At 41.3% G+C, this 25,954-nt stretch overlaps 1 protein-coding gene across 2 annotated transcripts; it reads left to right on the top strand.

Moving 5' to 3' along the window:
* The first annotated feature begins 951 nt into the window (after nucleotides 1-951).
* Nucleotides 952-25,196, top strand: zgc:63587 (uncharacterized protein LOC393431 homolog). 2 transcript variants are annotated; one of them, XM_041936264.1, is made up of 12 exons: nucleotides 952-1,045; nucleotides 6,681-6,739; nucleotides 7,212-7,311; nucleotides 7,407-7,493; nucleotides 7,960-8,083; nucleotides 8,896-9,030; nucleotides 9,531-9,648; nucleotides 20,710-20,811; nucleotides 21,023-21,168; nucleotides 21,351-21,434; nucleotides 21,527-21,584; nucleotides 24,609-25,196. In XM_041936264.1, the coding sequence occupies exons 2-12, from the start codon at nucleotides 6,713-6,715 to the stop codon at nucleotides 24,672-24,674; spliced, it is 1,047 nt and encodes a 348-aa protein (XP_041792198.1). In that variant the 5' UTR covers nucleotides 952-1,045; nucleotides 6,681-6,712; the 3' UTR covers nucleotides 24,675-25,196. The 2 variants fall into 2 exon arrangements, with proteins under 2 accessions (XP_041792198.1, XP_041792199.1); XM_041936265.1 differs by having other exon boundaries at nucleotides 961-1,045; nucleotides 6,684-6,739.
* Nucleotides 25,197-25,954: the final 758 nt, after the last annotated feature.

Below are 25,954 nucleotides of genomic sequence, written 5' to 3'. Positions count from 1 at the left end.
CCCAGAATAAAGAATAAATTGTGTTGTCAGAATCCTTATTGTAAACAAGAGATTTGTTGAAATTTACACCAAATATCCTGTCAAGTTCCCTTGATTGTGCTTTTATACAGGTCTATATACATTTCGACAGGAAATCTACACAAATCTGTCTCCAAGACACTATAAAATACATTTAGACCAGGAAGAAGTCTAGACTTAAATGTAAAAAATACTTTGCTAAAAGTAAAAGCGTTGCATTCAAATTATTATTCACATTCCACTGAAGTATCTAAAAATGAATGTGAGACTAACTGATTTTAAATGCTTTATTTTGAGTAGCTACTGTATATTTATCCATAGCCTATATGACATTTTCAAAAGCTTATCATAGGCTGCGTTTCATATGCAAAATCTCAATCTGTGAGTGTGACTGTCAAATAAATAAAGTGGAATATTGTCCTCTGAAAGTAGTGAACTAGAATAAATAAATGGAAATATAATAATATATGGAGATACGAGGACCTAAAGTTGTACAAAATGTGTTAATATTCAAGAAGAGTTTACGTTCCACCACAGGACAGCAGATTCTAAAATAGGACAGCTATTCAGTTGATTTTAATGGTTTATGGTAACTTTTTGGTCATAATAATGTATTCTGAAATGTAGGAAAACATATTTCAATCTATAATCAAGATACAATTTCTCTAAGCCAAATATAGTTTGGTGCTGAAGCGGACAATAAATATCATTTCAGACGTACAGTTAACATTTTCCACGAAGTCATGAGTGGACGGACAGAAGAACCTGTTACCGGGCGAACTGTTACGAAACTGTAACACACAGGCAGCCATGTTGGATCTGACGAGGAATGACGCTTTTCGGGTCAGCTGTCCTGACCGTTGAGCCGTAATGGCGTCAGTGGCGCAGCAGGATAGCCGTTAATGAAAAGCTTCAGGGACGAGGGCGGACTCACGGGGACGGTTTCCGGGTTTCCCTTCCTGGGCTGGGACAGCGGCAAGAGGCAAAAAGCTCCTGTAGATTAACGATTTTTTAAAGTTACGCGCAGGTAAGGCAATTGCTCAGTGGTTTGTTGTTTTTCGTTTGTTATTTTTACGAAGTGTTTGAATGAGACGGAGCAGGGTGAAGAAGACACACCCGAGAGTCGGCTGAAGCCTAACTTAAGTTAGCTGGCAACATGACACCAGCCGCGGTAACAACTGTTGCTAAAGTTTGACATGTAACGTTAACAAAGGTTCAGAGCTGTTTTACACTCACATTCGGTTTTGTAAAGAAACGAGTTTTAAAGAGGAAATCGAAGTTTAAGAAGCTCCTTAACCAAGCAGCGTAACTACAAATTATAGTGTCATTGTCCCTGTTGATGTTTGGTAAACTCAGTCAGTGTCTGACAGACTGGGTGTGGTGGACATCCAACTCCACCAGAGGCCTTCACACACGTCTCAGACTCCCCCTGCCAGTGACTGAAGCATTGTTTTATATTCTTCAATATTTGACACAACTGTCCAAGTCAACATTTCCTCCACCTCGGATTTTCTAAACAGTGATGATAGCTCAGTACCATTTTTGAAAACACTCAGTGCTTGGACTTATATGTTGTCCCATTGTCCCAGTTCATACTGAGTAACTGCAGGGAAATGCTCTACACTTCAGAGGGTTTACATATTCCTTAATCAGTACCATAAAAAATCTGCATCAGACCATTCGAATAATTGATTTTTACAAATTTCCTGTAAATCCCTCTTGTGTAACATTCCTGTTCTCTGAAATCGCTCTCTCACATCCGATTATTCCTTGTCCTTTGAGTGTAAAGCACATTTGCGTCAAAATAAATTTTGTGTTTAGACAACTTTACAATAACAGTGGGAAACAAAAACATAGTCTCATTATGTGTCTGTCTAAGATGTGGCTTAGGGCCACTATTGAAAAATTATCATTCATCTTTGCTTGTGTTTTTGGCTCAGTGAAAACATGCATATTTCACTTCCTTTCTTGCTGATTGTTGAACACTATGGGCACGATGGTAGACTGTGTAAACTGTGATCTTGGGCTGGCAGCTGCTCTGTACTTTAGAAACAACTTGGGTTTTTTACTCTGCTGAACACAGATCAGTTTGCTATCAGAAAGACAACATCTCTAGCACTGAAAGACGTCTCAGGCCTCTGATCCAGCACCTTCACCGCTCTCTGACCTTTCCCCTTCCTCTCACCTTATTTCATAAACACTGGCGAGTCCAGGAGTGTCAGGGAAGACATCTGTCTGACACTATAAACTACAAGGGGATGTTTCCTCCCGTTTTACACTGTGGTGTGAATGGAAAAACAAATCTTGATTCACACTGACAGACTCAAGTTACTCACTTTGTTCTTTAGACTTTGTGGAAAAACTGGGTGAAGAAACACACGTTAGAAACATCTTTGATCCGTGCAAGTAACAGATTTATTGTGGTAGCAGGAAAACAGTTATGTTAGATGTTTGATGTATTGTCTCCCACTGTATCCTGCAGCCAGTCAAGTAAAATAAATGTAGCCGTTAGTGATGACCAGAATTTAGGGCTGCAACTGGTGCTTATTTCACAATTGAATAATCTGTTGTAGGGTTGGATGGTATTGATAATGTCCTCTATGGTATATTTAATTTTACTTCATAAGAGATTTTGTTTTTCTCTAAATTCAACCGAATGTATTTATAATTCATTTATAGATAAAATGACTGGATATAGGAATGTCTGCTTCTCGCGGATACAGCCAGTTAAATACTGGGCAAATCAAGGTAGATCATCACATGGGTGCAAAATGTTTGTAAACCCAAAATTGCTGTAAAGCAGTCTTTCTCATTTTTCTCACTGATTTTCAGCATTGCTCACAATGCTGTTATTAAGAGGCATTAAAGCAAAGTTGGTGTTCAAAATCTCTTTCTGTAGACACATTTTCTTTGTCTTGGAATGTTGTCTTATTGTCCAACCCATATATTTCAACTATCTTTTAGAATAATTGTTTTGCATGATAAATTATCACAACAATGTGAAAAAATGTACATCACAATTTCCCTGAGCACAAGGGGACATCTTCAGATTCCTTTTGTTTGCATTTAATTTCCAATTGACTGACAGTGTCCTATCTGAGTAAATAATAATCAAGGCTACAGTTGGGATTTGTGTTGTGATCCAACGCTTGTTAGTCAAGCTGTCATTTATTAATTTGGTTATTTATTAATTTGTAATATACTTGCATTTGTGTGCCCATTCACCACATGTAATCAAACAGAATCAACGGCCAGAAACGGGCATGGAGATTAAAAAAAATTCCCTTTTAACTGTACCCACAGTGTTAGTTTCACAGTTAATCATTAGTGTAGAGCTTCCTTTCTTCACCAGATCTTCATCATACTGTACAGCAGCTGTGTGACTAACATAGTGCTAGGATAACATTTGTTGCTGTTTGGCTCCCACTTGTTTTTAGTCATTTCCTATGCTGTCCCCATCATCATAAATGGTCCATCCTGTGCTTTAAACTCTGTGTGTATGTTTTAAACACAGGCGCGCTGGTTTCCTCATGGTTGAAAGGCTTTCTCTTTCCACTTATTGTGCCTTTTTTCCTCTCCCTGGGCTCATATTAAAAAGTGTTTCTAAAACCACAGCTTAAAGACCAGTATCATATCTTTATTACTGTTGCCCACCACCACTACCTTTGGCCCCCAGGGGCTACTTAATTGCAGTCAAGCCCCTCTGTCCATGTGTGTTGTTTGTCTGTGTATGTCTTGATGTGTGTGTCTTTGCATTGGCCAAACATCACTTTATTATGCTCAGTAGCTCTGGGGTCCCTGATGCTGTGATCATTTGCCAGTGAATTACCATTTGTGTTGTTGTGCCACTGAGTTCACTAAATCTCCATGGTGTGAAATTATTGTTTCAATTTCTCCAATGAGAGCAGAAAGTCCTTAATCCACAGAGAGTGGGTGTGCGGACCCTTGACACTGCCTGTCAGGAAGGTGAATAGTTCTAGTAGCACTGCTGCCCCTTCATGGCTTCAGTCCAGCCAATAAATCAACTGTAAATGCATTACATGCCAAGAACTTTGGCTTTACTAAGGTGGCATTTTTCCCTTTTGGCCCAAACTGTTTAATCTCCCCCACGTCTAGCCTGTTGATAGCTGTGTGTGTGTGTGTGTAAGCAGCTCAGCAGCCTGGCCGATTAAATGGCCATTATTAAGAGAGTATTATTGAAGTGTGCCTCCTGCCTGTCTGTCCTGTAGTGTTGTCTTTGTGATATTACAACTGCGATCTTGGAACGGTTTAATTAATCTGCCGCTGCACTAATGCTGGTTCCCACAGAGCCTGTTGAGGAATAACACTCGGGGTGTGTGTATGTGTGAGATACACAGGGATACGCCTGTGTGGGCCGCTACATTAACTTAGATATTCAATAACAATGAAAGCACATTTCTTAATGGGCTTTGTTGTGGTTTTTGGGATGAAACTAATGATTAAGCCACACTTGTGTTGTGGCTCCAGGAACAACAAATTATTTCCATTGAAACATTGGAAGTAATAAACAACGAATCATTTGGTTGTGAAAAGTGTCCATCACACTTTCCCGGAGACCAAGTGGATATATTGAAATGCCCTGTTTTGGCCAACCATCCCAAGTCCAAAATTATTCATTTTACTGTCATAGAAGAACAAGAAAACCAGCATTTGAGGGCTTAGAACCCATAAAGATTTGGCATTTTTCTTTAGAAATGACTTTAACAATTAATAGATTATTAAAATAGTTTCAGATCGTTTTTGGTTCCAGCTTGAATTTAAATTAGTGTCATAGCTCTATTTAGCATTTCCATAACTACATTATAACTTATGTTTGGCGTTCATTCTCAAAGTTGGTGCCTATTTTTTCCCCTTTTTTCAATTTTGAATCTCCAGACAAGGCCTCATAATTCATCTATTGGTCTGACTGGGTTAACCTTTTGACCTCAATGGCCCTAACGTGGCACTCCGGCACCCTGAATGATTGGTGTCTCCTCTTGCTGTCCCGACATGTGGTCGGTCCTGAATGTGGTCAGGGGTGAGGCACGTGTTTTCCCTTCTGTCCCAGCTGAGCTGCCCTGTATAGGAAAGGCTTCAGGAACCAGGGGGATAAACGGCTATTGTTCTCCCTGTGGGCTTGGTGAAACCACCCTGTCAGTGTGAGAGATCTTTGCCCACTTTCATGTAGATACAGAGGTCCACAACTACCGTCTAATAGATCAAAAGCGTGAAATGGTTCCCCAAGTGTCCACAAATTTGTGTGTTTCACATGCCAATGGAGAAAGGTCAGTTCAGGTTCCCATGCCACCTCTTTTCCCCCAACTCACATTACATAACCAGAGTGCATCTCTGTTTGGCAGCGCACGGCGGCCTGCCTCTTTCTAATGCTTATCACACTCCACCTGTCAAGGGCCAGTGTGTTGGTGATAAAACGGAGCCTGTTCTTCCTGCTCAGTCATTATGCGGCTAATTTATCAAGCGGACTTGTTGCTCTGTCGTCTGCTCAGGGTCATACAGTGGGGCAGGAGCACAGGCTACACAAGACTATAGCAGTTTAATGGGAGTCTGGGTAAGCTTGTTTTCATTCCGTGTGATAATGTTAAAGAACAGTGAAGTCGTCAGCCTGAATGAAAGTTCCAGCGTGGACTCAATGTACAGAGCTGTTCGAGTCGCAATACGCAACATAAATGCCCTGAGGTGGAATTATGTTTTGTTATTCCTCCTTGAAACAATGACCCACGCTAAGTTAATGCTAATGAATATTTGTGATGTAAAGATAACTTTGCGTCTATTGCCTGTCTAGTTGTAATCTTTTGACTATATGGTTGTCTTGTGAAGTCTAATTTATGGTGGACAATACAATGATACATACCAAGAGATTTTTCCATCAGTGTGATGAAGCACCGTGATTCCTCAGGTACTAAATTTGCCTCAAATTCCTCAAACTCAAATTCTTTTTTTGTTGTTTTATCCATAAAGTCTCATAAGAAAGTTATTAAATCTTATTTTATCTTGATATGCATCAATAGCATGATCTAAAATAACATATACGGCCATAGGGGATTTTATCCTAACTACCCACCCCTAGTCTAAATTATACAAAGACCTATGTCTAGCACTTCTGGTAAGGATCTGACTTAAAGTTTAGCTTCAGAAAGAGAGCTTTAGCAATTCAAAGCAAATCCCTATGATAGCAATAAGTGTAAAAGAAAAGAAAAAAACTGCTGCAAACAACATATCAGACTTAACAAATTCCTTACATCAAACCTAAACAGATCTATTTACAACAGAGCAATTGAAATAAAGTACAAAAACATCACATTTATCAAAGCTGACGCTGTAAAAGATGCTGCCAGGAGAGTGTGAGAGCCACAAAAGGAAATGGGATTGAACTGAATTGAGGAAGAAAAGCTAATCCTACCTTATGTATGTGTGTGTCAGAAAGTAATATTGGTTGGTTGCACAAAAGAATACATTTTCCTTATTATTATTACCACGATTGACTTTATGGATGCTTATGGGTTGGTTCTATAAAAACATCACTTAAAGAGTAAGAGAAAATATTGACTGAAATCTTTACAGCAATCTTAACCACGTCTGCCCTGTTTTTCAGTGATTTATCTGATATCATTCACCACCATATCTGTTCTTTTTTCCACCAGCAGGCTCGTCAGGCATCCAGTCAACAGTTGCAATGTCTCAATCTGGAGAGAAAGGCAAGGTGAGTCAATTTCAGCAGTTTTAACTCTACACTACAGTTTGACTTATCGACAATACAGGAGGGGTTCTAATAAGGCAGTGGTGATTAAGAGTCATGGTATTTGTAATCTCATGCACACATGCTTGCACAGGCAGAGAGGATATCCTGTATAAATGTGTTTCATGGCTAGGCTTTATTGCCTGTTGGAATTTCTCAATAATATGCGGCATCATCAATCTCACTCTTACACACTCTCACATGCACCTTTACACATACGCCTCATAAAATGATGAAACATCTTTGGGAGGAGTCTGTTAGCTGATTTACTGACTGAAGTGCGAGTAGTAAAAAGCAGGAAATCACACAACACTAAAATGATATAAGTGCAACCTCCTTTAATTTGAGTCATTACATATTTCAATGACTAATTCAGTTTTTGCTCATTAATCCCAGTTTCTGACCCTAGTTTTTAACACTTTTGAACACTCCACAGTTCCCAGATGCAACAGGTTATGTAGGGTTTGCCAACCTCCCAAACCAAGTGCACCGAAAATCAGTGAAAAAGGGGTTTGAATTTACCCTAATGGTTGTAGGTGAGTGATCACTTTTTTCTTTTAATGTAGACTGTATTATTTCTATTATTTCTTTAGAGAAATGAGCCTTATTTTCCATTGTCTTTGTTTTTCAGGGGAGTCTGGTTTGGGAAAATCAACACTTATAAACAGCCTGTTTCTCACTGATCTCTACCCTGAACGCTACATCCCTGGTGCCGCAGGTATACTCACCAGTACAACACACACACTCACACATACAAACACACACACACACACATGCATACACATGCACAAATATACACACTGTAATAAAGAGAAATGTCTGCTGCAATGTCTCCTGCAGAGCATTATTTCAAGAGGAATGTTGAGAATGCCTTAGTCTCAAAATATGACCCTGCCCTTCTTATGACTTGACTTAGGTTTGGACTTGTTCTGGCTTGAAAACAATTACCCCGGCCCTCCCTGGTCAGTTTGTGCAGATAAGAAAAAGCACAGCCCTTTCAGATGACAAAACCCATGATTTCATTTTTTAAGGCGTATGCACCTTCTTGAAGCCTGCGGTTGTGGCTTGTGCAAGCACGCAGCTCAGGCAGGAATTTTGGATATTAATGACATGAATCAATCCACCACTGAAATGTCTCCTCTGTTTTACCAACCATCAATTATTCTTGTCCTTCACCTCCACAGAGAAGATTGAGAGGACGGTGCAGATCGAGGCATCAACTGTGGAGATCGAAGAGAGAGGAGTGAAGCTTCGCCTCACCGTGGTCGACACCCCTGGATATGGCGACGCCATCAACAGCCAGGACTGGTGTGTTTATGTGCTGTGAAGGAGTAGGGAGTGATAACAGCTTGGGACATGTTTCCTGTCCGGCATGCTCTCTCATCCTGCCCTCCTGTCCTCAGCAACTCCCTTTCTCAAGTTTCATCCAAAACTCCCAAATTTCTGACCTCTCCTCCCTCTGCATTCCCTCCGTCTACAGTTCCTCGTGCGTGCGTGCGTGCGTGCGTGCGTGTGTGTGTCTTTGTGTCTTTGCTTGTGGTGTCAGTGTAGCCTCCCTGTCTAAAATCTATTTCCTGTTGAGTGTCCTGGCATAACCATATTTATACAGTGCTGTGCACAACTGCAAAAGAGGTGAAATAACAGGAAAAACTTCCCCATTGCTTTCTCTCTGCAGAATTTGTCCATCATAATTCTAATAATTAGATTATTAATGTTTCCATGTAAATGAATAAAGCCACATTCAGTGCATTGTAGGCTGAACAGAAATTAGTTAAGTCAGGTGTACTTGTAGGGTTGAAGTTATCCAAATAAATGAATCCACCCATCCTACCATAAAACTGGGGGTACAGAAGTTTACATCAGTGCTACAGGATATCTCCTGACATATAAAACCACACTACTGAGTCATTGGTGGAGTCCAAAACAATATTTGGCTCACTGTTTCAGCAAGAGAGTGAAGATCCTCTCATACTTGATTGCCTTCAAAATGATGCATCTAATGTCCTTGTCTGGAAACAGACAGTGTCAGTCCCAGTGTTGATGGTAAAATAATGTTTACCAACATATATTTGGCGGGATTAAGGAGGCTTATGTGTGTGCTTCTGTGTCTCTGATGTCAGCTTCAAGACCATCATCCAGTACATTGACAATCAGTTTGAGCGATACCTCCACGATGAGAGCGGGCTGAACCGAAGACACATAGTGGACAACAGGGTGCACTGCTGCTTCTACTTCATATCTCCATTTGGACACGGGTAAACAAACACACACACCATAAGTGAGCTGAAGGTGATGTTATCTCTACCCAGCTGTGGTTAACTCAGATCTATTCCAGTACACAACACTACCTGTATCTGGTTTCCTTTCTAAAACATTCCCTAAAATCATTTATTATTTGACCTAATTTTGTTGTTGTTGAGACCTTTGAAACGCATAAGTTCACCACACTGTGACACCCGCCAGCACACAGTGGTTACTGTCTTTGGCTTGTTAGCCTACACTTCCATTGAGCAGAAAAAATGCAGTGATTGTTGTGCTCCTGTTAGGGCGAAAAGGGGTGAATTTTGTCTGAACTGTAGTTCCTTATCTTATTTAAGGTACATAATCCAGTGTTTTCACCTCTGATTTCTCTCCTGTCTGACTCTTTTTATTCATTTATTTATTTTACACTCAAAACTGTGTCCTCCTCCATATCCACCATCCTTTGCCCACTGTGTCCCAATTGTTCTTTTTTTATCATCTTTTTCTTTGCTAGTCTCAAGCCTCTGGATGTGGAGTTTATGAAGGCCATCCACAGCAAAGTCAACATAGTCCCAGTTATTGCCAAGGCTGACACACTGACCCTGAGAGAGAGGGATCGCCTGAAGAGAAGGGTGGGTTTGATGTCTACACACACACACACACACACACACACACACACACACACACACACACACACAGTTTTGATCTATATCTGTCCACTGTTTTGTATATCCAGTCTATGCAATCATCTTTCCCCTAGATTTGATTCTTGGCACAAGGAGAAAGCTAGAATGTGTGAGATTTTGAAGTGTGTTATGTGTTTATTTTTGTCCGATCCACAGTTGTGAGGTTTGGTCATTAGAAAGCGGATTGAATAATACACTAATCAAGACAAATCACTTATCCATCTTTACTGGCAGCCTGGCGTGTCAGACATCCGCGTGTTCATGTGAGAAAGCACACGTGTACCGTACTTCCCAGTGTAGTTGCAGTGATGTGCGTCTTACATCTTGTGTTTTTGATGATACTGCCAGATTGTTCAAAAGTACAGGGAGGGACGACATAGGAGAGGAAACAGTAGGAGGGACAAACATAGGAAGAGTGTTGCATATAATATAGAGGCAGCACATCTCATCAGGTCTCAACCCTTCCCACATACTTCCTGCTGGAAGTGACCCAAGTGTGTGCCTGCCTGCACGCTCCTCAGCTTCCTGCTGTCCAGAGGGGAAAAGACACCACAGTGCAACACATACACCTAACTGTATGTGTTCAGCTGATAACCTCTCATGCAAGATGAGTTAATAGGATTTTCCTGCTTCTGTGTTACTCTGTTCTCCCCTTCTCACCTCTCCTCTACTTAAAACTGCATCACTATTCTTTTGGATATTATTTGTTTGTAGCAGCATGTAAAAAGCACCTAAAACATTGAAATTCAAACAAATGCCTGTTTAGCACTGTGTGTATTGCCGTGTTTGATTGGTGTTTTCATCTGGATTCAGAATAGCAGCATTTCATTCAGCATTTGTTGATTTTCTGTTGTCTGTTCTCATAAAGAGAATATCTCTAGTTTCTGGATTGTAATCTACAATCAAGGTGATAAAAACAAGTAGAGATGCCACCATAGGCTCTGGGAACTTGTGTTGGGCATTTTTTGTTTTACCATTTGATCGAGAAAGGAATCGGCAGACTAGCTCATAATGGAAAATAATCATTACTTGCAGTCCAAGTTCTGGAACAAATGCGGGCAGTGTATGGGCTGTTGTTGCTAATTACTTTTCTCAGCTCAGCCCACTTCACTCTGTTTTTAATTGTAAGTTAGCCTGTCTCCCCACCTGCCCGTGCATGCCCAGACCTCCCACCTGCCTCTCATTCAGGTCTCAGAGCCGGTGGTCTGGCAGGACGTCAGGCTGACCAGAGACCAGCTCAGCTCTTTTCTCTCCAGCAGTGAGTCTTCTTTGTTCAGAGCTCCCACAGTCGGATTGCTTGAAATTGATGATGCAGCATCTTAGGAAGACTGAGTCACAGCTTCAGGACACACACAGGGTTTCTTACTTACTTTTGTAAGACACATTTATTGCATTAGGACAAAAGGAGAACTCAGGAACTGTAACTTTATTGTCAGTGACTGCTCTTATTCTCCTTTTCGCTTGTGTGCAAGTTGCTCCCCCACCATCAAAGCTCAAATTCCTCCACTTCTTGTCCTTAAGGGACCTACCAGTCGAATTGTGCTCTGTAGGGTTGTTTTGTGTTGTGACCTTCCTCAAACCTTCTGAGTGTTCCTCTGGCACTTAAGATGAACAAAACCATGCTTCCTGCCACCACGGACCCCCGCCCCAAACTATAGAAAACCCCCAAGCTTGTTGGCTTTTTGATTTCTTGATTGCAGTTTTAACACAACTCCTGTTTAATTATGGTCATGTTTTGCTTTTCATTCAGTTCACTGTTCGACATCATATATTCTAAAAGCGTAGCCAATAGCGGTGGAGAGAGAAATGACAAAAAGTGGGGCAGCGGAAATATTATAACAGTATCACTCTGATCTGACCTCGTTGCTACTTAACTGTCCACAACACTATCTGTCCAGAAGAGTTTGTCCAGAAGAGTTTGTTCACATGCTCCGCTAAGTGTTCCCTTAACAGACATTTCCCACTGTATGCTAGGGACCAATTAGCTGCTGCACTAAACAAAATACAAACTCACGCACACACAAACACTACCCACATCTGTACCTTTGCTTATTCTAGCAATGAATATAAATGTTTATTTCTGAACTATATCTATACATATATCTTTTTCATACTGGTAAAAGACAAATTTCAAATTAGCTTGACTGTGTCTCATGATAGTGAGTTCCTGGACGAGCCATTACTGTCAGGAAATACAGAGGGCTAATTGAGCTACCGTCCCCACATTTAGAAATGGCATCGAGTCTCCAAGGAGGGCATATTATTTCCTGTTTGGTCACATTTTGGGCAAACACAACTTTTATCTTCATCTCAGCTTTTAAAAATAAGTCTGCTGCAGTAGTGCTTCTGTGCAGTTTCAGTGTATTTCAAATCTAAATGGTGGATTTTATTCTGCAGAACTGTCTTTTAATATGATTATTCCTTCTTGAGAAGTTGTTTTGCTTTATCAGGCAAGATGATTAAGAGACACCTTTTGAAAGCAACTCAGTTCCTTGAATATTTCACCATGATTGTCATTATTCCAGAAACATACAGAAATATACATTATTTCTGAAATAATTGAGAATTATACGGTATTTCTGAATGTTCTTTTTACATGTAAATGTTTGTTCAAACAAATACCAGGATAGGGAGCACAGCACGCAGCAGGATGAATCACTTCTCACAGCTGTTCTTTTGCATTCCAAAAATATTCAGTCCAACCTATGACTGAAACTACACAACTCTATGAGGGCATGCCCTCATCTCCGAGAGTGCGGTTTGAAGAGAAAAAATACACACAAAAAGAAATTAACGAGAAAACAAACAAAAACAATAGAACCCAATTAAAATGGTCTTCCTGGTATTTAACATGTCATTAAACAGGTTTCTTATGACATTTTCAAATTATTCTATGGCTTTTACAAAAAACAAAACAGGATGACATCTGAGCCTATTGTGAATGCGCTCTCAGATTTCCTGCCTTTCCTGATTTATCACAGTAATCTGGTTTCATGTGTGCATGTTAAAGTGATCATTGTAAAGTGTAAGTGTCACAGTCATGCTCATTCATCTCTGTAAGTGTGTCTCAGGAGAACAAATGTATCTGGCTCGCGTATTTGTTGGTTTGATCAGATTAGCTGAAGTGGCTCTTAGGTGTACGTGCCTGAGTCCTGCCGTACAGTCCAGTGCAGTGTAGCGGGGCACCAGGCCGTCCTTTGAGGTCAGAGCGCCAGCAGCCAAGAACCTGCCGGAAAGCCGAGTGCTGGAGGATGATTGATAACCCCCAGCGTTTCTCCCACAGTATTTATTCGTTTGTTTTTTGCAGGGCACTTTCTCACCGTTTAGAGCCATTTGTCTCTGAGTAAATGGGACCCCCCCCCCCTTCTCTCAAGGCAAGGCTCGTCCAGTCCTTTCTCCTATTATTAGGGGGAAACAGCTTGTACAGAACAATTTAAGTTTCCTGCAATATGTCAAGACTGTTCCACTGACAAGACACAACCTGCTGCCCTGCACAGCTCAGGCTCACGGACAAAGTTAACAAACCTCCCATCGTTCAGCTTTCATCCCCTTCGTTCTGCTTGCCTCTCGGCCAGTCCTTCCTCTCCTGGCAGTGCCTCACTCAGCTGCCTCATACTTTCTTCCTCTCTCTCTCTTTGTGTCCTTTTTTTTTTTTTAATTTGCTCTAATGCCAATTTCCTTCACCGGGGTCGTTGTGGTCTCTAGCTCATAAGTTGCCCCGAGGAGGGTATATTGAGAGACTGATCCTCTCAGTCTGGGACCCTACAGTCATATCCTGTGCAGGGCTTTAGTCTCAAACTGCTTCAGTGGTTGTTTTCTGTTTGAACATAGAGGACGGTGCATGGCTGGTTTAGACTGGAATCCCATTGGAAGCACAACAGTAAAAATGCCTACTTTGGTTTGAACAGAAGAGTGCCTTTTATGTGTGTGTGTGCTTTGTTTCCACGTGATTCTATAGCTATAGCAATTAATCAATAATGAACTGTCGATGAATTGCTAAATCAAAGGACTGAGAAAACAATCTGCAGAGTGATCGCTAATGAAAAAAAATGTTAGTTGCATCCTTACTTGAGTTCAATTTGAAAAGTAAGGATAAAAATGTGTCCAAATATTAGTATAAACTTAAGGTCAGTGTGCAGCTGGTTGCTGTTCAAGTGAGTCTAGAACAGAAAAAAAAACCTGTGGAGATATGAAATCCTCTGAGGGTTCATCTCTGGATTTCATCTTTTTTTATTCATCCATTTTTCGTCATAAGGCAGTTTAAACTGAAGGCTCTTGTGTCTTGAGGCTTAGACCATTCAGGTGCTGGAGGTAAACTCAGGCATCCAAGATGTCGTCCGACGCACCAAAACGTTTTAAAATACATTTTATGAACTTCTCGTTTTGATTTCTTCATTACAAACTCAGTTTTCCGATGTGAGAATCAGGATGCAGCAAACACGGAAGACTAAAACTAATCTCAGGTTTGCATGAATGTGAAATAACGCTGAGCATGCTGTTTTGCCACATGCCTCAATCCCAATCTATGTGATATCTCTCTGAGACTAAAGGTCAGCAATGGCCAGAGAGAACCCAGCTCCTCCTCTGTTCTCGCACAGGGCAGCAGACAATAGTTCAGCCCTTTTTCTTCCCGCCACTCCCCTCTGTTTTTATCTCTTCTAGCCTTTTCCCCACATCCCTTCACCCACTCATCTTCCTCATCTCCGCTCCTTTCTTCTCTCAGCCAGTATCTTGGCCTTTCCTGCCCATCTCTGCTCATAGCCTCCCATGAAGAATCCTCCCTCCTACATTTGTCCCCTCAGCTGCTATATTTCACCCCTGGCTGAGGCACTGTCACAGTTTTCCCTTCATTGTCTGCCTCACTGTCGTCTCCCCCAGCCGCCCCACTATAGTCCCGCTGTGTGAACCAGCTTTACAGCCCCGCTGGGACACATTATCAGTGCCGGACTGCTCGCACTGGCCAGTATTCTCACTAGGTTTTCTTAAAAGGCAATAACAGAGAGTCAACAGTTTTAACATAGAAGGTAAACTTCAATCGATCAAGCTAGAAAAGGAAATTATGAGGCAGGTATAGGCATTTGAATAATGATGTTAATGATCTCATGTTCAGCTCCATTTTAAATATTCTTTCTTCGAGAATGTCTAGGCTTACAGCCCATGAGTGATGGCTTAGCGCTGATTACTTCATTCCTACCTTACTACTCCTGTGTGTGTTTGTGTGTTAGTGTATGACCCCCTGGTCAGCTTGTGCCCGCTGCTCTTCCTGCCTGTGTTTCAAACACGCGGACATATTTATTTTTCTGCCCTCCAGCGGTCATTGTGCCAGGGCATGATCCACGTCCCTGCAGATTTTAAAACAATAAATATGCCTTTTTCTCCTTATGGAGCGAGCAGCTCTATTACACATAATCATCTGTTCTCAAGTGAAGAAAGTACAAGCCGACTGCAGTGTGAAAACAGCAGGTTTCCTTGTCCGAGGGCCAACCTGAAAAGTTTCCGGACTTTGCCGTGCTGCTAATGAGTCACCTTTTGCCATTTAGACCCTTGTGATTAACAGACCAAGTTGCAAAACCTGATGTGTGGTTGAAATCTTAAACTCGCACCGTCCCCTTCTAAATCCCACTAAGATACAAAATTACATGAATAGCTCAATTGTTCCTCCTCATGCTCTTTGATCAGAGTGAGAGGTGGGTGGTCTTAACTATACTAATACTTAACCCAGACAATAGGAGTGTGGGTGGGTGGGTGTGTGTGTGTGGGTGTGTGCGCGCTGGAGTGCAAGTGTTTTGATCACCGTAACTCTATGATGCCTGCCCGTTGCCATGGTTGTGGTGACTTCCTCTGTACTTTCCATCAGTACCTACCGTTAGAACAAACCCAGCTGTTCTGGTCCAGTCTGTTCCAGTCTGGACCGTCCACTCAGTCTCAGACTCTGACTGAACATATCTGGAATGTTTTTCTGTGTATGCATGCAAGTGTCTTTAATCCTGTGAACAGAGGTTTTGTTTTCCTGGCACTGCTACGTGTCAGTCTGTGCTGCATTGGCTTTTTGAAGGAAATGGTATTTGAACAGTCAGAGAGTTTTGCTCTTTTGAAGGTTTGAAGGTCGTCCTCCATCTCCGGTGATCCACTGGCCTCCTAGAGCTGCAAAGCTGCACACACGCAACACACACACTTTTTTCCTACTCCTGACGCCAGATTATACCAGGTCACAAAGTGAGGCAACAGTTAGCTGTGTGTGTGTGTGTGTGTGTGTGTGTGTGAGAGAGTGAGAGAGAGAGGCTGGTATGAGGCCTAAATCTGTCCGACTCCCCTAGATCAGGTATTGTTGGGGCTCCCTTACCCCCTCAGACTCCCTGCAGGCAGAAGAGAGACGGCTAGTTGAAAGGCGTTTCCTGGCAAGAGAGAAGCATTTGTTCTCATGTGTCTTAAGGTTGACAAATTAAGTTTGGAAAGTACAGAATAGTTGTGGGCATCTACTTCTGTTTGTCTTCTAATCTTATAATTCAGGTGTGTCATATGTGTCCGAAATATTCATTGCAGTGACACGCAGCTCCTCTTCTCTCTGTGTAAATATTTATATCTTGACAGATTACGCAAGGCCCACACTGATGCCTCATGTGAGAGGCAGGCTAAATCATAGCTTTTTTGAGTCTGTCTTGTTGTGATTTGTTGGCAGAAGAAGATGGAGCAACCTTCTTCTTCACTCTATATGAATAATGCCGTCTGCAGTCCGCACTTGAAACTTCAAAGGCTTTCTACCACTCTAGACTTTGATTTACAACTGGAGATGCTGGTGCTCAACACAGTTTTTTTTTTCTTTTCTCAAATAGTAGGTTGGGCCTTTATTTTATGTGGAATGAGTCCACATGTCTGCTTGTTCATAACTCATATTTTACCTGTTTGTTTTGGCTGGACAGTTTGAATTCATCAGACCCACTGGTGCTTCATTTCACAGGTTTGCTGTGATCTGAAACAGACTGAACTGAAACTTTAGCTACAGTAGTTCTGCAGATGCAAACAGCGAATATGAAGTTCACTTTATCAGCATAAGGATTTTCATTTTCTAATGTTAAACAAAATAATAATGTAAATTGATTTCCTCCTTGCTGACCGAATTTCTGAGATAAAAACATGAATCAATCAAAGTTTCCCAAAGAATATTTGATTAGCCGACGTGATAAGCCATTCAGACGTACCTGACTTATCTCTTATTTTGATAAATTTACTTAGTAGATGGTGGCTTAAACGTTGCCTGTGCCTATTAAATAGATGGTGTTTATTATGTGAAATGTTTTGCAAGGTTCATTTTTTTATTACATGAAGGTGTATTCATTTTTTATGATGTTAGCTGGGGCTCTTTGTTTCAGGTGAGGTGGCGGACTTCCTCTATAAAGCACTGTGGAAATCCTGGCAATACAGTAACTGGAGCTGTGTGTGTGTGTGACTGCAGATTATTTGCCACGCATGCTTGTATACAGCATTTAGGAAATCAATTAGACGAAAATGTAAACAAGGAAATGGACATAACACCATGTGCAGCACAAGTGTGTCACTGGAACAGTGTTGGATTTTGAAGGTTATGAAATGAAACTTGCTTCTCCAACTGCTAGTTTGGGCAGTTTAACCCCTTTCATGCAAAAGGTTCACAGTGTTTGTTAACTTTTATTACCATTAAATACTTCTGGTTCACCTATGTGCTTACGTATCTCCTGAAGGTAGCTCTTTCCTCTGAAAAGCAGCGATATCTGGGTAAATGAAAAAGATTTAGAGAAGGTGCAAAGCAAGCAGTTTTATTCACCGAGATGTAGACACACAGTTGGACCTGCAGGAATCTCATATGGGACAGAGAGCACTAAGAAAAAGGGATTTAAGGCTCACCATGGCCAGGATTTTCCTTTAATAAACTCTGCAGTCTTGGAAAAAGAGGGCCCCTGTCCCTCAAGGTGTTTTCTCAGTATGAAACAAGGTTTAAAAGCGACTGAAAGCTGATCAGATATGCTACTTCTAATGGCAGTGATGCACCGTTTCATTCCCATGGCCGCTCCGCAGAAGCTGGCAGGCAGCTGTAAGGTTACATAAACATTACGTAAAAGGGCTGCTGCTCTGGTCCCTCTGAGTTCCCGATCCCTGCTCTTCTCAAGCAGTGTTGATTAGTGTGGTGATGCAGTTTGATTGTTTTGTTTTGTAGATTTTTTTTTCCTCTCTCTGCATTGTGGATTTCCCAAGAATGCTCTGCTACATGTTTGCACTTCCAAGTATTGTTCCCTGTTAGAGTTCTAGTTTGATAGATACAAACACCATGCCAGGCCAGAGGAGGCTCTGCTCCGTCCACAACAATCAAACTGGATAATTGCGAGTGTGTGCTTGCGCATGCGGTCACCTGTTGAATGCCAGGACTGCACCACAATCCGCTCTTTTGTTTCTTTGGTCTTTTCCTCTGCAAGCTATTTGTTTTCTTTCAGTGTTGTTTGTCCAGGAATCACTCGTCATCGCTTAGCAGGTGTTTGACTCATTCATATTTTTGTGGGTTTAGCTCCCCCTGAACAAATGATGAAAATATTATTCCCTCGTCATGTTGACGTGATGAAACGGTTGATCCCTGTAATGATGAGTTTGCGCCCTGTTTCATCATGATTGGAGGTTTTGGTCATACCTGCTGTGCCATTGCACAAAAACTGCTTAGCCATGTCTCCCACGACTTCACTCTGTGTAATTATATCTATGTATAGACCTGCGGGTCTGCTATATTTGGGCTACCCATAACCGCAACTGTGTGTTTAATACTGCCATTCCTAGAACTGTATGAGCATGACTTTATGCTGGAAATACATGTCTGGCATGATTCACCTGCAACTTGTCTCATTTCTGACCCATTTTCTAACTGGACAGCATCGGCCTCCGCCCTCGCACTTATCATAAGCGGCCCAACATGATGGAATATTTCCACACACAATGCTCCATATTCAACGATGTGAGCCAGAAACATAAGGCGGTAAATCTTGGGCTTCCTTTTCTAATTAATTCTGGAGCAGAGTCTTGTGTGGCATTGTTTGCCCAATGCCCTGACAGCATTGAGTGGACCTGCAATGGCCAACCATAACAGCACAGGGAGGGGTGGGGTGAGGGGGGGCGTATTATAGCCGGACAGGATGGTCATAAAATCAAAATGGCTCCCAGTGCCAACATCTCCGTGCCAACGAAAACACACAACTGGGAGGAGGAGGAGAGACTGGTGTAAGGCCTACACTGTGTACAGTAAATCAGCAGGAGACAACAGGGATTTGGAGCAGGCGGTGATTTTGACATTTGGTGATCCCTGAGAGGTCTTGATTATAGGTGTCAGGCTGTGCTAAGCACATGTTACAGAGCAGAATAAGTCAGGTAAACAGCCATTTTGCAGCGTTTGGCTTAGCAAGGTCTGGAAACAGATGATGGCAGACAATGGACTCATGTTCCTGCGATGACCAGATATTGTTTAGAGATATTTAATGGTAGTTTGCATTCATAAAATATGTCAAGCTGTCTTCATTTGGTTGCTCAGTTTCACTCAGTGACCTTTCGGTTTAATTTTCCCCATTTTATCGCACTTTTATCTGAATTCGTTTCTATCCAATCTACTCGTGTGTCTGGATTTGTTGTTTTCATTTTTTCCTGCCATTGTGTCATGCGTGTTTATTTTCCCACTGAGTGCAGAGTTTCCCAAAATTCTTTACACTTTGCGCCACCAGAATGATGTTTATCCAGCCTCCATGTTTGACGGATCTGTGAATCATGTGTGTGAGTAAATGAAGGAACAAGAGGCTCTGGTCCTGTGTCACGCTCTCCTCTGAGTCCTGCAAAGCCTGTTTGTTTTTAGATCTGCCCCACAACAATACCCGTCGCTCCCCGCACACACACTATCTCGCACACACTGCGCACAGAGCTCACTGAGAAAACAAGCGACAGCCATAACAACGGCTCAAACAGGAGCTGCACTCTGTAGGAAAACCTGTGCTCACTTCCCAGGCTCCTGGCTGACTGACCACTGTCCTATTATACACTACAGTACATGAAAGTCCCCAAAAAGTCAGGAAAACAACACTTGACATTTTTTGGCTCCATTACATAAGACTACATTGTCGATTTGAAAATTCTGCTCTCGGGAAAACAAAAGAAAAATGCAGCTTTGATGTTTGGAATAATAAATACTGACATCTGTCCCCGAGGTAGCAGGGAAGAAAGCTCCTTTGTTTTAACTTGTTTCTTCACCGGTCGGCCTGTGAAGAAAGGAGGGTGAGAACATTGTTTCTGACTCTTTCAGAACTTACACACACACACACGCACAGGCCGTTATTATTTTTCACCTGTCTACCCTTTCTGTCTCACCCCTCTTTTCCTCCACAGGGGGCTTTAATTAAATGTGTTGCTGCAACAACAGGTACCCGCTCCTAACCTCCTATTAGTCTATAGAGCTTTCTTACTTTCTGTTTATGGGTCAGAGCGACAGTTGTTATTTTGTCCATGTGACTCACAGGTTACAGTGAATGCACACATTTTATATATATTGTGTATATATATTCAGAGTATGTAAGTCTGTGCCTTGCTAGAATCCACTTCTGCAGTAACGGCTGGAGCTGTCTTTGACATTAGTGTATAAAGCACAACACGCTGCACTGATGCTTTGTGTTGTGTACTTTACACAACATGAAGGATCAATGCAAAATTAAAAGGTAAAGTTTTACAAACTGAGACATTTTTATGGAAAGATATTTGGATGGAAAAGTTTTATAGTTTTTCTGTTTTACTGTTTGTGGATGAAGTTTCTTTCTAGATCTTTGGTTTCTGGACTGTTTGAGTCCAGATTGATAATAGAAAGTCACACTGACCCTCTGATAGTGTCTGCAGCAACACCTCCGCGAGGTTCAAGAGTCGAGTTTTCTCTATGCAGTGGGACATGTCCAGAGGTCTCGATGTGGTCACGGCCCTGCCGGCTCACCCTGTGTTTCTCCTGTTTCCACCCGTCAGATCCTGGATGAGATCGCGGAGCACGGGATCAAAATTTATCAGCTACCTGACGCCGACTCTGACGAGGATGAGGAGTTCAAGGAGCAGACCAGAGTCCTGAAGGTGAGAGAGGGACCCACAGCTGAGGTCAGCTGTTACAGAACTACGTCAGCTTCTACGTCTGCTGGTCTAGTGACAGATACCATTCTCTTCCTGTTCATCCTTGCTTCCCCTCACCTCAGCCCCGTCTCTCTGATACCTTTATTTTCCATATCTCCTTCCTTTCACTTTGTTTCTCTGTCGTCATTCACCGACCTTTATCTTCCTTTCCCAGGCGAGCATCCCTTTTGCTGTGATTGGCTCCAACCAGCTGATTGAGGTGAAGGGGAAGAAGATCCGTGGTCGTCTTTACCCCTGGGGAGTTGTTGAAGTGGAGAACCCTGAACACAATGACTTCCTCAAGTTACGTACAATGCTTGTGTGAGTCTCCCTGCTAACAAAACTTCTTAATTCATAGGATTTTCATCAGGAAAGTCTCAAAAACCTCCCTTCTAATCTTCCTCGTTTATCTGGTTGGAAAAGTCCACTAGAGGAAAAGTTTACAGTGAATCTTTGCTGCCTCCCAGTGTGTGAAGAAATTATTGCATGTTTGTTTGTTGCAGAACCCACATGCAAGACCTCCAGGAAGTAACTCAGGATCTGCATTATGAGAACTTCCGCTCAGAGAGACTGAAGAGAGCGGGCAGGTGAGACACCAGTTCATCTCACTTAAACGGCAGGTCAGCTCCTCTATTTCAAACAAGTATTATTATTATTAATGTGTTTTGTTTCTCTGCAGGGCTGTGGATGAGGATGTGTTGGATAAGGACCAGATCCTGCTACAGAAAGAGGCCGAGGTAAGAACACACACACACTGCTGCATGTAGACTGTCTCATCCTCATCCAGTAACAAGCAGGTAGCTGTAAATACAGGTATGAAGCTCAGGAAAACAGGTTAAAGGGCAGAATTGGAATTTTTTCAAGTTCATATAAGTACAAAACTCACATGCTATATGTATGTATAAAGATTTATTGGTCTCTGATCATCCCTCTCTCCTTTCCGGCTGTGAAGTGTTCCCTTCTTAATGCAACTCTACTGTACGAAATCAGGCATAGGAGCAAACATGAAGCATAATTTAAATATTCTCAACACAGTTAATACATCATACTGAAGCAAACTTCTGCACTGCATGTTGTTAAAGTGGCAGAACCACGCAGGAGGAAAGTGGATCTCTGTAACCTGTAGTTATAAATTTGGACGTGTGTTTTGGCAGGTGAAGCACTGAATTTTAAGAGGGTTCATCACCTGAACATTTCATATTGAAAAGTAGTACCATCCGGCAGAATATTTAGAAAGGTGAAATATGGCTGCATGACTTGGGAAATGACTGGCACCAATGGAGGGTGCAAGCAGGTATTTGGATTAAATATGAGAAACTGCTTGACTGATCCTTTAAATCCCTGATGAACTGTATCTGTGAATTAACGGGACTAACACAGACTGCTGAAGCCTTATATTACCGTCACTTTGCCACTTAACTTAACCACTGGATCAGTGTACATACAGACATGTGAGTACTGTATTAAGACACACTTGAAAAAATCCAGAGCTGCCCTTTAAAGACACAAGGATCTGATCACCATGTGCTCTGAGTACCGTATGTAGTGAAGTCTCACCCTGACCGTGCAGATCATCTGCCATGTCATCTTTGTTGTACATATTGTGTAATAACATTTGCATGACAGTAACAGTGTGGTCCTGGTTAAACTAGCTGCAAGACCTCAAGGTCAAACCAGGAAACCCATCAGTTGTTCAGTGTGACAGTATTTTGTTTTAATTTTAATCCCACTATCTTCCATATGTGTTGTTTACCTTTTGGGCCACGGAACCTGCATCAAGCCATAACCTGTTTCCTGATTGCTCTTGATTGGCCTGTTTGTGTTGCTGCTGCAGTGCAGCGTAGTGAGCGGTTTGGTTGCAATCAGAGCTGTTTGTAAACAATGTGCCCAGGCAGGATATGCCATCACTTCCTGCCTGGATGTCCTGGCCCAGTTTTATGGTGGGAATGACCTCAGTATTGTGAGAAGACTGAAACACAAAGCTGGACAGGGGTCTACTTGTTTACATGTTGTCAGGGTTTTGGATGGGAGGAAACATTACAGTAAGTAATGTTATTTTACTTAGACTTATTCATGACAAGTTACCACTTTTTTTTGTATGTCCCTACTTTCTTTGAATATTTTCTTATTATTATCTCACAGAAACACAATAAATATTAAAATGAAGTATAAAATTTGTATTTATATTACAATCCTTTCCAGGCGACATTTTTGGAAATTACAAGAGCCATACAATAAAGCATTGATTACATATTAAATCTATGTTGATGTTTAAAGTAATATGTGGATATCTTAAATCTAAATATTGGTGGTCAAAGCAGCAATAAAATAGGTGAGATGTCAGCCTTTAGAGACAGGCTTTAGAGCCCTGGACATAAATGTAGATATCCAGATTAAATGTATTTGTTTCCCAAACACATAAGACCAGAGGAGAGAGAAAAGGCTGCAGAGCTTTGACAGCTGATGAATCATTTGAAGTTCCCTCCTCAGCCACAAGGAGGCGATAGACGCTTAAGAGTGCTACAGGAGAGTTTATCATTCAACAGTGTGACCCATGAGAGTTTTAAAATGTAAGCTTTGCATCCTCATTATCTGTGGGTTGGTTTTTTTTTTAAATCATCGAGTCATGCCTGTTGTTACCATTAAAATGGATTTGCCTTTTATTAATTTATTGTTTCACATCGATTTTATGCGTCATTAATTTTTAAATACTTTCTTTAAATGCTATTGCAACCGCTGTGCTTACATGAATATACATTATATTATCACACATTAAACATATTGATTTACTCTTCATTTCATGAAATGAGTTGCACCTTGTGATGGTAAAGAAAATGTCAAGGTGTGACAACTGCAGACTGTTCAGGTGGTAGTCCACAAGATGCTTTTTTTATTCTGCTCATGCCTTACGGTGCACAATGTTCATTGTCATACCTTGCTATAGGGTCATTTTGTTGTTTGTCTCTAAAGATTGCACTTGCTTTCTTAGTGTCATTGTGGTTTGCCTTAAGATGTGATTGGACAACATGTTATATATACTGTGTGTGTATATATAATTATTGTTGCTGTGCAGTGAAAACATGGATGTCCCGTTTTGGTCATTAGATGAACTTTAATGTGTTGGGAAAATTGTCCTATTTCATAAGCTAAAGAAACATTTAACCCATTTGATTATTGGAAAAATGTATTGTCACAAAGCTGAAAACAGGCATGTGTTGCTGAAGCAGACATTTTGCAGACGTGTGGTTTTCACAGAAGCAGAGTTACTTAGAAAAGACATATTTGCTGTCGCCTTTCGGTTTTACTTTTAAACGCGCATTAGGTCTGAAACTGTATACTTCTGTCTTTTTTTCCCCTTGTATTTTTAGAGTGACTCTTCTCTTAAAAACTCTGAACATCAGTAGATCTCTTGTTTACTCAAGTCACCTTCTGTTTTTCTCTCTCTGAGTATGATGCTTTCTCTGCTGCCAGAGGCATCAAACACTTCACACTTCACACATGGAAAGATCGACCCACTACTGAATGCTCTAGAAATATTAACGTTTGCTGAACTGTGTCTCAACTGTGTTGCTTGAAGCTGGTCCAAGTTCAGCAAACACTGTGTTGAGCAACGAAAAGGGAAACATTTTAGACCGTAATTGTCCACAGATTGTTTTGAGACACGTCAGTCGATTAAGTGAGGAGCAAAATGATAATATATATCCATGTGAACTGCTTTAAGCAGGTCTTTCATTGTGACTTGATTGTTCTTGTCTCTGCAGCTGAGACGCATGCAGGAGATGATCGCTCAGATGCAGGCACAGATGAAGATGAAATCAGACGAGTGAAGGAGTCGGAGCAGAAGCTGATCCAGGTATCCGGGATCACATCATCTTAATCTGTGCACCACTTCTACTTTTTCCCTCCAAACATCCATCCATCAGCTGTTCAGGAGCTCACCACTGATGTGTTTTGTTTTGTTTTTTTTCCTTCATCATCTTGTCAAGACTCTTCTTACAATCCACATACGAATCTCGCTGATCGTCCTGTTATGTGGGTATGAGTTTGCTGAGTGGGACTGAGCAAAATTGAAAAAGTGTGAACATAAAAATGTTTCAATACTGGATGATTATCATTGACATATCTGTTATTTAGCCTTTGATCTTAATTGTGGTCCACAGAGCTGCCAGTGACAATGGTACTAAGATGTTTTGCCATCACACTAACATGTTTACATAATTTTATGTAGGAGTTGTGCATTTTTGTTCAAGTCCAAGCTTCAGATGGCACCATTTTCCATTTACTTTGCTGAAAAAAAAAAACAAAACAAAAACTGTTCTGATTCTCATGTTTTCTATCACCTTTACCTCTGGATGGTTTCAGACCTTTAGTGCCTTCAGAGCTTTAATCTGATAATGCAATAACCCTAATTATTACCACAGTGAAAAAGCTTGGTTATGAAATGAGGTAAACTGTCTGTGTCAACAACAAGAAATTCTCTTTTTTTTGGGTTTTCCATGCGCAGTATTTGCCTTTAATTGTGTTAAACTAGAAACCTAATTTGTAGCCGACACTATAAACCTAAATCTAGGTGTTTGTTTGGCTTTTCGGCTGAAAAAGCTACTCAATGCAAATAGTCAACCTAAAAGCACTTGGTTATAAAGAGAAATAACCAGACTTCAGGATCACTTCATAGTTGAATAAATGTGCCATGTTGTTAATATTTTTGTATTTATCATCAAGAGCTGCATGACCTGAATGTCAGTGCCTAACTACAGACTGAAACTAATCAATCTGTCCAGTCCAGTAACGTAATATGTATCCATATTTGCTTCAGTGATGTCATTGAATGTGAGAAATGGTGTGTTGGTACACTACATGTGCAGTCTTTCATCATACCGTGTTTGGGCTTTCCCATTTAAAAATCCAGTGCTATAACATTTAACTGTTTAAACTCCCTCCAGCCGTCTGTGAGCAGCAGACTAAACAACCTTTTCTCCTAACTGTGCTGTCATTCATGTGCCACTGGCATTATTTGTTCCTGTCTTTTGCTCTCATATGCAGACGTGTCAGACTGTTGAACTTATAAAGGCAAACATAATTATTAGTTCTTAACCATATGTCAGTA

Source organism: Chelmon rostratus, chromosome 5, assembly GCF_017976325.1.
Source record: "Chelmon rostratus isolate fCheRos1 chromosome 5, fCheRos1.pri, whole genome shotgun sequence".
Classification (NCBI taxonomy): Eukaryota; Metazoa; Chordata; class Actinopteri; order Chaetodontiformes; family Chaetodontidae; genus Chelmon; species Chelmon rostratus.
This window is presented reverse-complemented; position numbering and strand designations above follow the sequence as displayed.

Excerpts from the sequence above, each read along its gene's own strand:
- zgc:63587 (XM_041936264.1), top strand. The coding sequence starts at position 6,713 with ATGTCTCAATCTGGAGAGAAAGGCAAG. Across the intron at positions 8,084-8,895 it reads GCCATCAACAGCCAGGACTG|CTTCAAGACCATCATCCAGT; the intron begins GTGTGTTTATGT and ends CTCTGATGTCAG. Across the intron at positions 9,649-20,709 it reads GGGATCGCCTGAAGAGAAGG|ATCCTGGATGAGATCGCGGA; the intron begins GTGGGTTTGATG and ends TCCACCCGTCAG.